At 36.3% G+C, this 18,875-nt stretch overlaps 1 protein-coding gene across 1 annotated transcript in view; it reads right to left on the minus strand.

The window, feature by feature from the left end:
* Positions 1–18,875, minus strand: part of PTPRQ (protein tyrosine phosphatase, receptor type, Q) — a 338,184-nt gene that overhangs the window by 133,635 nt on the left and 185,674 nt on the right. Inside the window, exon 26 of the mRNA XM_006871836.1 lies at positions 15,204–15,527. Within this exon, the coding sequence (XP_006871898.1) occupies positions 15,204–15,527 (324 nt within the window). The remainder of the gene's footprint in view (positions 1–15,203; positions 15,528–18,875) is intronic.

An 18,875-nucleotide genomic window follows, 5' to 3' on the forward strand; every position in this document is an offset into this window, starting at 1 on the left:
TTGTTTAATACAATGAGAGATCAAAATTTTATTAATTAATTCATCCCACTTATATTGAGTCAATCCTGACTCCTAATGATCCTACAGACAAACTAGAACTGTCCCATAGAGTTTTTCTAGGTTTTAAACTTTATGGGAGCAGATGGCTGGGTCTTTCTCTAGGTGAGCGACTGAGTGTGTTCAAACCGCTGGGCCTTCCAGTGAGCCATCCATCTCTTAAGCACTGAGCTACCAGATCACCTTTTATTAATGAATAAATTCAAGAGTTAGAACACCAAAATGCATATCTATTTTTAAAATATCTAATTATTTTATTTTTGTTCAAATATTATACGCATACAAAATTTTAAGTTTCTCTTACACAAGTTTTCTTAGAATTTATTTTTTTTAATCTCTATATAATACAGACCAGTAACATTATTATTTTGTTACAGTGCAAAATTTTTAAATTACTATTATGAATGGCAACTACAAAAGTAAAGGCTGCTGATGACAATAAAGGTATTTTGAGCTGAAATATGCCTTTTTTAAAGATTGGTAATTTATAATCATCTTTGGTAGACTTTGTTTGTCTCCCCATAAACTGTCACATTCTGATTTAAGATTGTTTGTGAAATGAGTCTAGTCAGTAATGGGCCAAGATATCACTATACCCTTTCTCTTATAAATCACAGCAATTTACTCAGTAAGAATGATCTATCCTTAGTCTCTCATTCCCCATAATCCAATCACTTCCTCTCATAAGTACTTTCTCCCTGGTTTTCACAATAATGCATTTTCTGTAACTAACAACCATCATTTCCTGATTATCATGCTTCTATCCTTGCACAGGAATGTAGGTCTGATGTGGGTCAGGGTCATCTTTCCCATCCATCTGTGTCCTCATGCTCAGTGTGTTAGCTGAAAGGTTAGTCTGGATAGACCATCATTTGCCTAGTCCATATAAAATTAGCCTCAAGTCAATGGCACTTTAAGCAACACCACCAAACTATGGTGTGTGTAACACTATACTTGCAGAATAAATTCATTCTAAGACTTGCTAGTAACCTTGTCTTCTGAAGATCCCTGTAAGTCTAATTTAATTGTGAAAAATACTATAGAAAATACTCTATAGATTTTAGTGTACAAAATTAGAGTGACCTTCCTAAAATAATATATATAAATTAACAATGAATTGAAAACATCTCACAAGACTGAATATATTGAGCTCTATAGGCAAGCAATTTAAAGTCTGTACTCTACCATCCTTATCTGAAATTTAGTTCTGTTTAAAGTTTATTTCAAGAGCTTATCTTTCAGGATATTTTAATTTCAGTATCAACTGCAATTAAATACAATGAATTACCAGATTATTATAGAATGAAATTACTTACTAAAGGACCTTATTAGTTTTCAAGGAATGTAAGTTTTATCTACCTCTGGACTGAGTTAGTTGGTTTCTATTCAGTGTACTTAAAAACTTACTTCGTGTTTTAGATGTCCCTTGAGACTGCTGTTGCTGGTTACTATAGAGTAGGTTCCAACTTATAATGACCCTATGCACAACAGAACTAAATTTTGTCTAGTCCTGTGTCATCCTCACAATCATTGTTATACTTGAGCCCATTGCTGATGCCACTGTGCCAATCCATCTTGTTGGGAGTCTTCCTCTTTTTCCCTGGTCCCTCCTGATAATATATCTGAAGTATGAGAGGTCTGATCTGATCATTCTGACTTCTAAAGAGCATTCTGGTTGCACTTCTTCCAACTCAGATTTTTTTGTTTTTCTGGCAGCCCATGGTACTTTTAATATTCTTCTCCAACATCATTACTCAAATGTGTCAATTCTTCTAAAGTCTTCCTTATTCATTGTCCAACTTTCATACATATTGAAATACCACCACTTGGGTCTTACATTCCTTAGCCCTCAAACTGATATCTTTGCTCTTAAACACTTTAAAGAGTTTTTCGGTAGCTAATTTGCCTGATGCAAAATTGGCTGAGTGGTTTGGGTGGATTCTAGGTCTTAAACAATTCAGAGGTCAATGGCTCAGAAGAAATCCAGTGATCAATTTCACTATATTTTCCTGGCTAAGAGCATCTGAGGATATAAATCTATCCACCGTCACAAAACTGTGATAATCAGCTATCCTTTCCTGGATTATGTATATTTCTAGAGCTAAGTGATTTTATTACCCAATGCAGGTTACCACTGGTGGTGTCTGAAATACTACCACTTTACAAGATTTTAATTATATTATATAGCTAGATTTCCCAACAGCAGGGTGTAGCACGGTGTGTAAATATTATAAGCATTAAGAATTCGTCAGATTAGACCACTTAATGAGTGAGAATGATTCATGGCTGTCCGTAAACATTAGACCTCATGTATGACTATCCTATTTGATGCTGAAATGAGTAATTTATGACTCAGTAAAGAGAGTTTTAAGCTGAAAATCAAATCCAAAATATGAAAACTCATTTTATTCAGGTAAGAGTAAAATATTCTAATATTCGACTATTATTTCTAGGATCAGATTACCAGCCTTTTCTGGAATACTAGACCCATCCAATTGCTGTTGAATCGATTCTAACTCATGACAACTTCACAGGACAAAGTAGAAGTGTCCTATAGGGTTTCCAAGGCTATACTTTTTACAGAAGCAGACTGCCATATCTTTCTCCCATGAGCAACTGGCGAGTTCCAACCACCCACCTTTTCAATCAGTTATCAAGTGCTTAATCTTTCTTCCAATAGAGGTCCTTTCCCTAGATAGCTTTATAAGACAGATCTCTAAAACAGTGGTTTTCAAAGCATGGCCTCCAGACCAGAAGCATCAACATCACTTGAGAAGTCATTAGAAATGCAAATGCTGAGGCCAAACCCAATCTAAAACTCTGGGTATGAAGTCTAGCAAACTCCACACCACATGTAGTTCAAGTTTAAGGACCACTGCTCTACAACATCAGTACACTGTTTGAAAAATCAGTTACAGATTGTACTATACTCATACATAAAATAAGACATTGTTCTTCAAATCAAGTCATCAATGATTTCAACTCTTGGTAACAAGGGTGGAGAAGAAGATAATTACTGCTTCTGTGAATATTAAGGAAGTTAGTGGTGAAGGAAGTTTGGAAATTGGTGACCAACACAGAAACATGCATATTAAAAACCAAAGGAGTTCCCTCAGGGCAAACCCCCTTCCAAGACTGAAACTAAAAGGGAATACACAAGCAGGCATGTAATCTTGCTGGTGATCACATTGGTCTCCTGATAAGGGGAAGTGGGGGAGGGGGGTATACAGCAATGAAGCTGTGAGCTAAGTCTGACCACGTTCAATAGACTCCTGGATCATGACCTGGTTGGTCAGCAGGATAGCGAGACCTCGGGACTCCTGAGTCCATGGACTGGGACATAGCCACAGAGGACCAGAGTGGAAAGGGAAGTGATATGAAGTGAGGGGAGATGCACAAGAACACCCATACTTGCAGATAGTACCCATTTGACCTGGCTTCAATGGCTGGATAATCAGAACTCGACTAGAGGAAGAAAGAAGAGGAAAAAAAGAGTAATCCACTACAATTTGATGAACTTGACCTATACTTATGGAGGTAGTAGCTTAAAAGAGGAAACGGATCTTTACAGCAAGGATTATTCCCACCTCCTCAGTACACAGGGTTGACAGGGATAGGCAACTTAGACATTGGCTACCCCAAATGGGGGAGAGGCTACAAAGACACACGAAATGACTGGCTTACAAGTTTTCAAGAGGGAGCTTAGTTCAGAGGGTGCAGGGGAAGGTAGAATCTCCACTGAGTGGTTTCCAACCTGTCTAGGAGGGACTGGTGAAAGGAGATGGGGATAAGACTCTTGTAGTTCAATAGTGAATAAGTGCTATCAGGACTGATTGTGAAAATTGCAAATGCAAAGGAAGACATTTTATAACAAAAGGAGAACGATTTATCTTGTAGTACTGGAGCGAGGGAACCTGGGACCATCAAAGGAGAAGAGCAGAGTGTGGGACTCTACCCAGAGAAGCAGTGGTGCCAGAGATGGAGGGAGAAACCATGACGTGGAGATATGGAGCAGCTAGGGACTCTAGACTCAAGGAGGGAGAGGGGCTGTGTGCTGGCAGCCAGGGGGCTGGCATGCAGAGTATATACTCTTTGGATGTTTGAATGGTTATATATTCCTGAGTGCTTCAGCGTATATCCAAAAAGAGAAGGATTGAAAGCAAATGCTGTTGAATGATGACGTATAGAGGGGATCGTAATCATTGCAATGAAACGAAATATCATAGGATGAATGTAAAGCTGACACTCTCTCATGTAAACTATCACTCAATTCACAATAAAAACTTAAAAAACAAAAACAAAGGATACTCCACAGACTGGTTTCCTTCCACCTTTTATTTTATTTTAATTTTGGAAGAACAAGGAATTTTCACTAACATTACTCCCAACTATTCCTAGAATTCCTAAAATGACAGGTTATCAGTTCCCAAAGAAAACATTACTTCTATGGTAGTGTAGTGGTTACGAATCGGGCTGCGAACCTTAAGGTCAGCGGTTCGAAACTACCAGTCACTCCGCGGGAGAAAGATGAGGCTTTCTACTCCCGTAAAGATTTACAACACCCTCGGAAACCCTGTACAGGGTCGCTATGGGTCGGACCCGACTCGATGGCACTTAACAACAACAACAACATGCTACCTTGAAGCACAGGCTAGGAACGAATCAAAGTAATTCAGATAAAGCCATCACCATAATGGAGTGCTAAAGTCAGAACAAATGTCTCTCTTTCATATGTATGTAGGTATAATCAAGATCAGAATCACTGGTGGTGCAATGGTTAAAGCTGTTAATTAGAAGGTCAGTGGTTCTAACCCAACGACCACTCAATGGGAGAAAGCCTGCTCCCGTAATGCTGTACAGCCTTGGAACCCCTGTGGGGCAGTTCTGCTCTGTCCTAAACGGTCAACATGAGTCAGGGTTCACTTGATAGCTGTGGGCTTGGTTTGGTTACAATCAGCATAAAGTAAATATCAAGGGTATCATGAAAGGGAAAATAAACTACCAGAAGTAGTTTTAAGTTATATGTAGTACGGAAAATCAATTTGTTTGGGACTGGAAATGGTTGGATTATGCACTAGAAATTTACATAATATCCTCAGGTCTTTCTTAGTCCCAGTTGTCACAATTATTCTTTCTGTTGGTTCTTTCATATCTCCCCCTAAATCTCTCCTTAAGTCCTAGTCAAGGTCTAAGAAAACAAGTTCTATCCTAGATCCCTAATGAGATAGGTTGGCACGGTGGATTGGATTCAGCACCAATGGGTTTAAGCTTAGCAACAATCGTGAGGACGTTGTAATATTTCATTCTGTTGTACGTAGGGTTGCTATGGGTCAGAACCATCTTTGCAGCCTCACCAACAACAATCGTAGAAAAGCATGAGGATCATGAATGAATCAAAGTATACAAAAATACTTATAATAAAATCAACACATAGTAAATACTCAGTAAGGTTAGCTATTGTTATTATTGTTTTATTGCTGTGGGTTAATGCGCTGGACTGAAAGTTGGTTTGAACTGCAAGGTCGATGGTTTAAGCCCATCAGCTGCTCCTCAGAAACCCTATATAGGGTCTTTATCAAGGGAACTTAACAACAACATTAATTATATACCTAAAGCTCTAAATTCAGCTACTGAACCCAAACAAAAAGACCCATAAATCACTAAACATTGAATCCTAGTGTCTTTTTAGAATTGGGAGTTTTTCATAGTCAAATCAGAGTTTGCAGTTCTACCACTACTTTCTTAGTAAATGCAAAAGAAACTGAGTTTTATTTTGCTTCACCAAGGCCAAACGCTGAGACAAATCTGAACTGAGGTAAATAATGAAAAAATCACAATACCTCAAGCCTACTTCACACTTCTTTCTGCACAATGAAAAAAAATTTCTCAAAAGAGTTCAAATGAATTTACTTCAACATGAAATTTGAAGTTTAAAATGAGAAAGTACAAAAATTCATCTGAATTTGAAAAGATAAAACACAGTTGAAGTGTAATTGGGGACAAGATTTTGGTATTGTTTTCCTCTTAAACGATAACCCTTGGTAGTTATGAAAACCAAGTTTTCTCTAATATTAAGCATTAAAAAGAAAAGCAAAAAAAATGAAATAAAAAAGCAATAGAACTGCCCTATAGTTTCCTAGGCTGATCTTTACAGGAGCAGATAGATCCCAAGGTCTTTTCTTCCTCGAAGTAGGTTTTGAGGGAAACTGGTACCCTTTGAGTTAGCAGTAGTACAACACTATCCCTTGTGCCATCAGGGCTCCTTCAATAACCCTTATATTGTCACGTTTTAGTGCTATCAAATCAGTATCAATCATAACTCCTCTGTAATTGGGATTCCAAGGATTGACTGAGGAGCTTTGAAATGCCAATCTTGATGATAGCAGTCCATTGTTTATCCTATAGTGCCACACCTGCACTCCCAATAACTCTGATGTTGTTGTGGTTAAGTACCATGGAGTCGGTTCCGACTCGTAGTGACCCTGCACAGGGTTTCTGAGGCTGCAAATCTTTACGGGAGCAGAAAGCCTCATCTTTCTCCTGCGGAACAGCTGGTAGTTTCGAACTGCTGACCCTGAGGTTAGCAGCCCGATTCGTAACCACTATGCTACCAGAGCGCCTTAGTACTTTCCTTCAAATGTTCAGATTTTGGTACTTCTGCTGAAAAAAGATATTCTACTTGCTTATACAAGTGGGATTGTAAAATGTTTTTATTTATATTCTGGAAAGCTTGTTTGATAACCTGGAATTAGTCTGTTATTACATAGTTAATTGAATGTTTTATTATATAATTTTATATGGTTATTATTACTTACTTTAAACTATTTCTCCTGTGAAAAACTTCCCTTTGTAATTATATTTTGCACCCCAAATTTAGACATTATTCCTCCTCTTTGCTTTTTTCATGGACCATCATTATGATGCTCTTTCATTATGCAAATTTATTACAGACCATTATCTCAATTAATCATTTAAATGTTGTTGACATTTCAAACCATCCTGAAATAAACATTATTTCCTTTCACTCTGTGAAATTGTTATGAATTTATTTTTTACATCTTTCTTTCCTAGTCTCAATAATTCATAGTTCTTGTATTGGTAAAAGGAAAACCACAAAGTTATAAGCAAAATAGACTGATTCTGTGAAACCAAAGACGCTGAATATGCCAAACCTGAAAAGTAACTAAGTAGAAAAATTTTAATTTTGGCAATAACTGTGCAATTATTTGAAAGACAAGTTTTAGAAAAAAAAAGTGGAAGAAAATTAGCATGAAATATTTTGAAATATGGAAATTTTTAACATTAAAATGCTTCCACATCAAAGCCAAATGCCTTCATTCCATATTTACTCAGTGACACATACTGAATAGACATGGAGGGTGGAAAGATATATAAGAAACGTTTTTACATAAAATCTTTGTTTTTTAGGAACCCAGATTCTCCCCCCAAATGTGATAATTATAAATCAATGTGTTCAAGTACTTTAGAAACCAAAAAAAAAATTGTTTTTGAGATGGGAATTGGAAGAGAGGCTTTGGAAAGCTTCACAAAGGAGATATTTGATGAGAAACATAAGTAGCTGGTCTCCGAATAAGGTGCACAGAAAAAAGAGTAAAAAGGAACAGCAAACATACTGGAACAGAAAAAGATAAGATAAATGCAGAGAATATATATCCAGATCATAAATGACTTTGTAGCACATACTAAAAAGTTTGATTTTTACACTGTAACAAACAAAAAAACTATCAAAAATTTTAAGCAGGGGAATGATGTGGTCAGATTGGTGTACTCAAAAAAAAAAAAAAAAAAGGAAGATAGGAAATTGAAACATAAAGACCATTTCAATGACTTTTGTAATAGTCTAAGATACAAATGTTAAAAGGTCTGGATTTAAAATCTGTGGGTGGTGTAAATGGTTAATAAGCTTAGCTGCTAACTGAAATGATGGTTCAAGTTTACCCAGGGGCACCTCAGAAGAAAGACGACAATTTATTTCTGAAAAACAGCCACTGAAAACCCTATGAAACACAGTGGTACTCTAACACACATAGGACCCCATGAGTCAGGTATTGATTTGAGAGAGGAGAGGGTGGTTGGATAGATTTAAGGAGTCTCAGATTTCTGGCTTAGACAACTAATTGAACCATTGTACAATACATTGAATTAGAGAACACACAGGGAGAAACCGTTTGCAGTGGGGCAGGAGCAGTGGGATATGGAGTAAAGATGCCTGTAGAAAAACAAGTGATCAAACCAAAAACTTCAGCATAAAGGTCTAGAATATAGAGATGTGGTCCTGAATTATCCATTTGGGAAGCTCAGGCAACTAATTTAAAAGACTTGCAACAGCATATAACTAATTTCACAGAAATAAATCCATCGTGTCTAGAATAAATTATAGTCATTTCCTCTAGAGGCAACAAGATAGAATATATGCTAAAAGTGTACTGACATCAAATGGGCTTCTTTATATCTTGGATTATATTTTTCTTCTTATCACTTTATAATAGTTTCTTTATGACAAGGATCATTTCTGTATCACCATAGCATTCATCACGTTATAAGTGCATTATGTAGTTTACAGAAATTAAGTCAAACAATTAACTAGATGGTAATTTATTAACAATTTCATATTTAAAGAAATAGTAAGGCATGCTTTGCTTTCTGTTTGGTTTCCTTCTTTTTAGATCATAAAGTAGCATTCCTTAGAAACTTCTTTGATGAGACATGTTTTGTTGATTTTTTTTTTTCAACCTAACAGATGTTTGGGTAGTTAAAATTCCTCATGAGTATGGTATCCTGTGGTTTTCACAACCTAAGTGTTGCCCCAGGAATTTTCCTTTCTTGCTGTCTCCAGTACTGGTGGTCTATAGGAGATGCACATTATGCGAATCCCATTTCATTCCATACCAATTCACCATCCCACTCTTTAAAGTTGTACATTTTTCCTCAGTATTATGAGTACCTATTGTGCACCCCAGAGATATTTAACTACTTTCCACTTCACATCACCCCCTCCCTACTCTACAACACAACTCAAGAGGCTTTTGAGTATAAGGATAATCAGATAACTAAGAGATGAGTTAAATAATATGCAATATTCTAAATTAAATATTTCTGCCATTTGTTATTTTTGCTCTTAGATTTGTGTCTATATAGACTCAGCATGAAGCAAAGAGTTATGGCTCTTGTACAGATGATTTAAATAAGAAAACAATTAGGCTTCAATTATCTAGATCAGAATGTGTGGGAGAAAGGAACATTAGCTTGAGTTGGCTGAATATTGCTTCCCTGTTTGCACTCCATTTTACATTGCAGATTCATATTCAGAGAGTAACCCAATTTAATTCTCAGCTTGCCTTCTGACTTTGCTCCCTGGATCTTCAATTTTGGTGTTTAGACACCATTAATACCAACACATTTTCTTATTCCATAAGCCATTCTAGAATCTTTTGTATTATTTATTATTCTAAGTGAATGATCTTTTATTTGAGTTATTCAACTTTTGAATTTTATTTTCAAGCAACCATCAATTACCAACTCTTTACCATGAACCTCCAAGTTTCTATAGAGGTTATGCTACTAAGTACATGAGCACAACTTGGATGCCATTTAAGGAAAATGCAAGGTATATGAAATAGTTATTATGCATTATATTATTTTGTTCTTAGCCTTTAATACAAATAAATATCTAATTTTTGTCACTTTATCTTCTTATATTGGAGTCCCAGTGTGGTGCTGTAGTATATGCACTGGACTGCTAACTGCTAGGTCAGTGATTCAAACCCACAAGTTATTCCTCAGAAATCCTACACAGGGTCACTATCAGTTGGTACTGACTCTTAACAACAACACTTAACAACACAAAGGTATTAATGGCACTTAACAACAACAAAGGTATTACGAAAAAACATATCACACACTTTTTGAATCAAAGATAGATAAAGCAAAACATCAATTTTCTCTACACAAATTATTTTTTCTTTTCACAATGCCCATACACTTTTCATTTTCAGGCTGAAGAATCAACATCTAAGCATTTATTGTTGTTGTGATATACCATGGAGTTGGTTCCAACTCATGGTGACCCTGCACAGGGTTTCCGAGGCTGCAAATCTTTATGGGAGTAGAAACCCTCATCTTTCTCCCATGGAACAGCTTGTAGTTTCGAACTGCCAACCTTGAGGTTAGCAGCCCGATTCGTAACTACTACGCTACCAGAGCTCCTTGATTTCTTGGTTTTAATATTAAATAGGTTATGTTATTGTTTTTCAGATTTTTGCTTGACTGTTCCATTTTCTTCTATTTTTATGCCATATTTCACTGAGTATGTTATTGTTGCTGTTGTTAAGTACCATTGAAGCCGTTCCAATTGTATTCGATCCTGTGTATAGGGTTTCTGGTGGAGTCCTGTTGTGGTGCTGTGGGCTAATGCACTGGGCCGCAGAGTTGTTTGAACCACAAGGTCAGTGGTTCAAGCTCACCAGCTTTTCCTTGGAAACCCTATACAGGGTCGCTACAGGTCAGAAACGACTCGACAGCACTTAACAACAACAACAAAATAGGGTTTCTGAGGAGCATTTAGTGGGTTTGTACTGCCTATCTTGTGGTTAACTGTCCAGTGCTTATCCTACAGTGCCACACTAGGACTTCACTATAACAATGTTTGTATGGCCTTTTTATCTTTTTTATTAAATGCAATATCAGGTTCTCTCTCCTTGACTTTAGATAATAAACAAAGTTCTATTTTACTGTAAACAACAACAACAGAAAACAAACTCTTTGCCATGGAGTGAATTCTGGCTCATAGGAACCCTATGAAAGGTTTCTGAGACTGTAAAGTTTTATGGGAGCAGACAGCCTCTTCTTTCTCCTGAGAGCAGTTGGTGTGTGTTGGAGTCTCAGACCTTGTGGTTAGCAGCCCAACACCTAACTGACAGCTCCCTCAGGTCTCTTTTTTCTTTTACTGTACAACTATGAAATTCAGAAACTCAACTATATTTATCATTGGAAAAATGGCCTTCCATTCTTGAAACTAAAGCCTCCCACTGTCATCAAGTTTATTTGATTATGAAGTCACCCTACAGGGCAGAGTAGACAGCTCCTTAGGGTTTCCGAGATTGTCTCATCTTTCTCCTGAGAGTGGTTGGTGGGTTTGAACCAAAGATCGTGTGGTTTGCCACCAGATGCTTAATGCACTGCAGCATCAGGGCTTCCTAAAGATTAAAACTGGAGTCACCAACTCATTTTCATCACTTAAATAATTGAAGTATCTCTTAACTGCACCCAAATATATTGGAAAGTAGAGAGGGTCAGAGAAAACCAGGAAGGCCTTTAACAAGATAGATTGATACAGTTGCTGCAACACTAGGCTCAAACATAAGAATAATTTTGAAGATGGCACAGGTCTAGGCAGTGTTTTGTTCTATTGTGCATGGGGTCATTATGAGTTTGAACTGACTCGACTGCACCTCACACTAACAATACAACAAATAATGTCACTCAGTTGAGAAACTAATTACAGAATTATTCAAGTTTGAAAATGTTAAGAAAAATGTTATCATGATGCTAAAATATATAAATCTTTGCACCTTTCTGTCCTCTACAAGTCCCCATAAGTAAAACTAAGAAATTCTCTCTAGTTTACTGATCAAACTGCAGAAAATCAAATCTCCAGGATAAAGAAAAAAGTAAAGGGAATAGGACTAGTAGAGAAAAATATGCCTAAGTTAAATATTGAGAATTTTTTTGAGACATAAGCATTCTGTGATGATAAATTCAAACTGTAACAAGCAGATGTGAAATCCCAAGAAAGAAATATACCTCTTAAAAGATAAACTGATACTCAATCCACAGAGCTCTGTAAATTATCATTAAATACAGGGCCTTTAAGGAGCTCTGGTAGCGTAGTGGTTACGAATTGGGCTGCGATTCGTATCACAGACAGTATTGTACTTCAAGATTGATCTGAGAACATTGTTTTTGATAATGAGTGTAACACCATTCCTCTTAAATTTGTTGTTCCTGGCATAGTAAACTATGTGATAGTAAACCCAACAATAAATGAAGGTCCCTAAAGCTTTACTCTATGCACATCATTACGGTCTACTCTGCTTTGAGAAGGCAGCTTTTCCCCAGTCATATGTTGAGTGCCTTGCAACCTGAGGGTCTCATCATCCAGCCCAATATTTGACAATGCTTCACTGCTAGTCATAATGTTTACGTATTCCAGCACTACATCTGACAATGGTCCCCTACTATTCATAAGGTTTTCATTGGCTAATTCAGAAGTAGTGTGCCTCTCCTACCTAGTCTTTATTAACCTGCAACCTCTGCTGAAACCTGTCCACCATGGTAGGCCCTGCTAGTATTTAAAATACTGGTAGCATAGCTTCCAGCATCACAACAACACACAAGCAACCACAGTAAGACAAACTAACAGATGAGTGGTGGTGCCAGCATTTAGAATCCATATTTCTATTTAAAAAAAACAAAACAAAAACAAAAAAACAACCAAACAAACCAAACTTTCCTATTTCTTAAGAGAAAAAAAATCAAACAACATGGAATTTCTATAATGATAAGCCAGATGAGATTAGTCTCCTTTATACTGCCATTCTCTCTTGAATTTTCCATGATCTCCATAATTCCCAGCTACCATCAGCTTCATTCCTGACTGGACCATACTAAACTCTTCAGGCAACTGTTAGTTGCCTGCTAAGACTTTAAAGCTTGACTATTTCCTACCAATTGAAAATTTGTGTAGATTAAAAATAATTTTACTATTCCTTCTATTGACAGAAACAACTAAAATCCTTAACTTTACTTATATTCTAACCTGCAGACAACTATGTATTTTCATTTTCTATATTGGTAGATTATTATTGATATTTCATCTCACAATTGATGGGGGGAAAATGACACATACTGATTAATCCCAACCTAAATTGATTCTTCCAATAGTTCTATTTTTTTTATGGTAACATCATCTTCCCTATAACCTTCTTTGGAAAATATTTACTTTTTCCTTGCCCGCTAAAGCTTATTTAGTCAAGTTTATTGGGTGCTGTTGGTTCCAAGCACTGTTCTAAGCAATTAAAAAAAATAGTGATGATTAGACAAACTCTAAAACTATGAAAGTGATCAGATAGTGTGATAAGTGTTAGTTAAGATAGATAGTAAAATATTATAGAAAATTACTTGAAGGCAAATTTAAATTAGGTGGTCAGGGTAATTCATTTTGAGGAAGGATCATTCAAGTTGATATCTACATGATGAGAAGTTTCTCATGTGCTGATGGAGGTGGAAGAACTTTCTAATCAGAGAAACAAGCAGTGCAAAGGTTCAAGTTCAAGGAGTTTAGAGTCTGCAAGCATGAAAAACAAATCTAGTGTGGTGGGAAAGTAATCGCAACAGAAAAGTGGTAATAGATGAGAGTTGGTATGAACCAGCTATGCCTAATGATGTCATTTAGTTAGGTAAATATACTGACCCAGAGTTCTAGGAAGAAGTCAGGACTGGAGAAAAGAGATTTGAGAATTGTCAGTGTATTTGAAATAATAGTCATTGGAGATGATGAGGTTGGATCAGATAAAGTCAAGAAATGCATAAGGCTAGAAAGAGGAGAATCCAGCAAAGTAAACAAAAACTACCAGAAAGTAGATGAAAAACCAAGAGTCCAGGTTTTACAGAAGATCTTGCAAATTCTACAGCAAGAGTTGCTATAAAGGGAAAAGGCTGGGTAATTCTGTTGAAGACTAAGTTGTTTGGATTCTATCTCAAATGTTGAATTGAATTAACAAACATTTATTGGACATTTAATTTGTCATACTGTGGTGGCTTATGAGCTGTGATTCAGAAAGCTATGCCACCGGTATTTTAAATACCACAGGGTCACCCATGGTGGACAGGTTTCAGATGAGCTTCCAGATGAAGACAGACTAGGAAGAATGAGTGATGAACTACTTCTGAATATTTAGTCACTGAAAACTTTATGAATAGCAGAGAAACACTCACTGTCAGATATAGTGCGGGAAAATGAGACCCTCAGGTTGAAGGGCACTCAAAACATGACTGGGGAAGAGCTACCTCCTCAAAGTAGAGTTGACTGACCGTGATGATGTGAATGGAGTAAAGCCGATGGGAGAAAAGCCTGCGGGACCTTCAGTTGCTGATGGGACACAACTCAAAATGAAGAGAAACAGCTGTAAACATCCATTGAAAATCGGAACATGGAATGTATGAACTACGAATCTGGGAAAATTGGAAGTTGTCAAAAATGAAATGGAATGCATCAACATTGACATCTTGGGCATTAGTGAGTTGAAAAGAACTGGTATTGGCCATTTTGAATCTGATGACTGTATGGCTTTCTGCTCCCGTAAAGATTTACAGCTTCGGAAACCCTGTACATGGTCGCTATGAGTCGGAACCGACTCCACGGCACACAACAACAACAACAATGTCACTAAAATGGTTACAAAATCTGGGTTAGAAGCAGCAGAAGTTCTAGATAGGAAAGGGGAATGCAGCAGGCATGAACCAAGTAAGGACATTACATGGCAATTAGCATGGCCTAATGACAGACCGCAATAGGGGTTCCCTTCCCCATATATATGTTGGCGGGAGAAAGATGAGGCTTTCTACTCCCGTAAAGATTTACACCCTCGGAAACCCTGTACAGGGTCGCTATGGGTCGGACCCGACTCGATGGCACTTAACAACAACAACAACAACAACATATATATGTTGAACTATAAAGATGTAGGAGTCCTGGTGTGGCTCTGTGGGTTAATGTGCCAGACTGCAAAGCCGTTTGAACTGCAAGGTCAGCAGTTCAAGCTCACCAGCTGCTCCTTGGAAATCCTATACAGAGTCACTATGAGTCGGAATTGACTTGGCGGCACTTAACAACAACATAAGGATGTAGAACCTTGACACAACTCCAGAAGTTTGGAAAAAGTCCTAATAATAAGTTCAATCGAATTTTGTATTTGATTTCAATTACATTAAAATTAACAAGTTATTATGCAAGCCAGTTTGGGTGCTCACTCAGTAATTTTGTTTATTCAGTAATTTTATACACAATTGCAAAAACAGAAATCACTTAAAATATATATCAGGACAAAACTAAACCAATTACTTACGGCCAGGGAGGGTTTGTGTAGAAATCCAATTGGAAGCATTGCCATAGCCAGCATTGGTGCTGGCAGCCACTTGGAATCGATACCATCTAAATTTCTTTAATCCATAGATTGTGTCTTCTGTTAAGTCGGCTTCATAAATATACTGAGTTCTTTGATATTCAACACATTCTTCAGATTCCCATTCTCTGCAATTTTGAGCACGGAGCTGAGTGGTAATTTTGTAATTTTGGAAGTAGCCAAGGATAGTGTCAGGTCTTATCCATGTCAGTGTTACACTTGTTGACTGAACATTAGAAAAAGAAATATTTGTGGGAATACTTGGAACTAGAAATCAAAAGAAAAAAGAAAAACAATTGTAATTACAAAGCATTTGGTAAAAATTCTACACACAAAATAAATGCAAATTTACTTGCAGACCTTAATATGCAATAAATATTGGATGCCAAGTGAACAGATGATTTGAGATTTCACTGAAGATGAATCAACTATCAGATGAAAGACACAAAATTCATAAAATCAGAGCAGCCTACAATGGCAAATTTAAGTGGCTTTTATAATGAGCCACAGTCCTGGTGTGGCGCTTTAGGATAAGCCCTCCAACACAGGGTCAGTTTGAACCACAAGGGGGGCTGTTCAAATTCACCAATCCCTTCTTGGAAACCATACATAGGATAGCTATGAGTCGGAAGCGACTCAAAGGCACTTAACAACAACAACAACAACATAATGAGCCACTTGAAGCTCTTCCAATGGTAGTCATGGTACCACTTTTACCATCTTAACATAAGCATCAAAGATAAAGAACAGAAAGGGGGATCTAAAAATATTCTCTTTTGATGTAACTAGTAGAGATCTCGCTAGTAACTGCTATACATAGGTTAGAATTCACACACTTCAAGAACAAAATCTTAGGGTGGTACTTCAAGGACCATTGGTTCAAAGTAGTAAAAGACAAAACTGTTGTTTTGTTGTTACTTTTAAAAAATCTCTGACCTTACTTCCATATCTAAACATGAGGAGCTTATATAAATGCAACTTTGCCATCAGATATAAGCAAACATTTTACTGATGCAACACAAAATTGCATGCTCATATAATCCTAAATACTTCCTGAAATTAGTCTGTTTTTAATGTTTAGTTCCCAATAAAGATATTTTTTAATTTTTAAAAACCTTGTAGACACAAATAAATTGTATATATAGTAATAACTGATTTATGAAACAAATTCAAATGAATAAGATTATGGAATGAATTAAACATTTATATAATTAGCAAACTTGCATTTTATCTTATAGGTATTTAAAATAAAACCTTTCTATACCATTGATATGAAAACACAGACTGGGGTGTGTATACATCACCTTCTGTCATATGTCCCTATGTGTAAGAATTTTCAGCAGTGGAAATAGAAAATGGTACAGCTACTTTGGAAAACAATCTGGCAACTCCTAAAACCATTAACCATAGAGTTACCATTATGAATCAGCAATTCCACTCCTAGGGCCATACCCAAGAAAATTAACAACATATATCTACACAAAAACATGTACAAAAAATGCTCCTAGCCAAAGGGTGAAAACAAGTTAAATGTGTATAAACTGACAAATGGATAAATAAAATGTGGTATGTCTGTACAATGAAATAATAAAAAAGGAAGCCACTTTGGTACATGTTCCTAATGGGTGAACCATAAAAATATGCTAAATGAAACTCAGTCACACATACACAACAACAACAACAAAACACATATTATATGATTCCACTCATATGAAATGTTTAGAAGAGGAAAATCTATGACAATAAAAGGTAGATAACAAGTTAATTAAGGCTGAGTGTGGGTGGATAAGGAGTGATAGCCAGACTATGAACTTCTTTCTGAAACACTGAGAATATCCTAAAATTAACTATGATGATAGCTGCACATACCTGTGATTATACTAAAAACATTGAATTGTACATTTTAAATAATTCAATTTTATGGTATATGAGTCACACAAAGAAGCCTCAGAAAGATTGTGGGAAAATTCCACTATCTTTTAATTCTGTATTTCCATGAACTTTTTGAAGCTCCCTTATATATCATAAATACATTGAAATTTGCTTCTCAACATACTAGTCTTGATATGGAGTCCTAGGTGGTGCTGTGGGATAAAGCACTGGATGATAAAGCACTCAGTTTGAACCACAAGGTTGGTGGTTCAAACACACCAGTCACAACTTGGAAACCCTATGCAGGGTCACTATGAGTCAGAACCTACTCAATGGCACTTAACAAAAGTCCTGGTGTGGTCCTGCAAGATAAGCATTGGACTGCTAACCTCAAGGTTAGCAGTTCAAATCCACCAACCTCTCCTTGGAATCCCTATACATGGTCGCTTTGTGTCTACCGACTTGACAGCACACATCAACAACAATAACACTGGTTCACAATTTCTAGTACTCTCCCAACAAGGTTTTTAGAGAAAGAAATGTCTAAATAGAGCAGTACTTTTACTTGACAAGGAAACAAGTTCGAGGCAAAAGTTATTTTCAGTCCATTAAATGGAAAGGCCCCAACCATCATGGTTGGGTGATGGGCTTTCTACAGACACAGTGTTTGGCACATAACTGGCACTTAAAAATCGCTTGCTGACTGAGTGACTAACTTATTGTTCATTGAATTTTTGTGTGGTACAAACTCTAGCCCATGTTTTTCAACCAAATGAGCCAGAAATAAATCTAATCTGAGGCAAAATGTAGAGTAAAATTTATAGCCAATTTTTTATACGATATCTCAGAGGCATTCATAATGACCAGCAGTAACCTTCATTTTTATCCAGTATCTTCTCTTTTGATGAACTGTGTATTGAACTAGACTATTTCAAGGCAACTGCCCTATTGAATTACAGATACAAAAAGGATTACACTCATTTTAGCATGGAGAATCAGATTTTCATTCTTTAAGAATGACTAAAAACCCCAAACTTTTCTATTCACAGATGGTACTAATTTGAACACATCATGCCATGCTTCCTGGAGTAATCATGCAGCTTGCTTAGATTTTCTAAACATGACTGAACTGTGATGAAGTGAGCAACATTCACTGCCAAGGTAGTCAGTAAATTACATTTTATTCATAAATTATTCCTATCGGTGAAATACTTTCATCACAGTTAAAACACAGGCCAGCAGATTCATATAAGATTTGCTACAGGTTTAAATGTAATCCATCTTTTAGTGATAATTTAGCAGCTTCCACCTAAAAGATGAAAATATGTCTAAAATATAGTTATTTTTTAAACTCCTGAATATCATTTAGTAGAAGTTGCTGGCCTCATGATATAGACTTCTGGTGGTATTTGTATTAAGTTCTCCCTAAACTGGTTATTAAGTACACTAATAAGGTAGACTAGGTTTCATTAATTCTCTATTTATGACTAAGTTTTTATCTTCAAGCACAAGTTATCCTGTTTTAAACAAAATAGATGTCTGGAAATTCTGAAAATTTATATTTATAAGGCATATAAAGGTATTGCAAAAACTTGATATTTTATTTCAGAATTGACTCGATGACCACTAACAAAAATAATTTTGTCTGTACAAAATTTAAATAATCTATAACCCTTTTAGATACAGTGTGTGTATGTGTGTATATATATATATATATATATATATATATATATATATATATAT

The sequence above is a fragment of the Chrysochloris asiatica genome, unplaced genomic scaffold, assembly GCF_000296735.1.
Source record: "Chrysochloris asiatica unplaced genomic scaffold, ChrAsi1.0 scaffold00175, whole genome shotgun sequence".
In the NCBI taxonomy this organism is placed as follows: Eukaryota; Metazoa; Chordata; class Mammalia; order Afrosoricida; family Chrysochloridae; genus Chrysochloris; species Chrysochloris asiatica.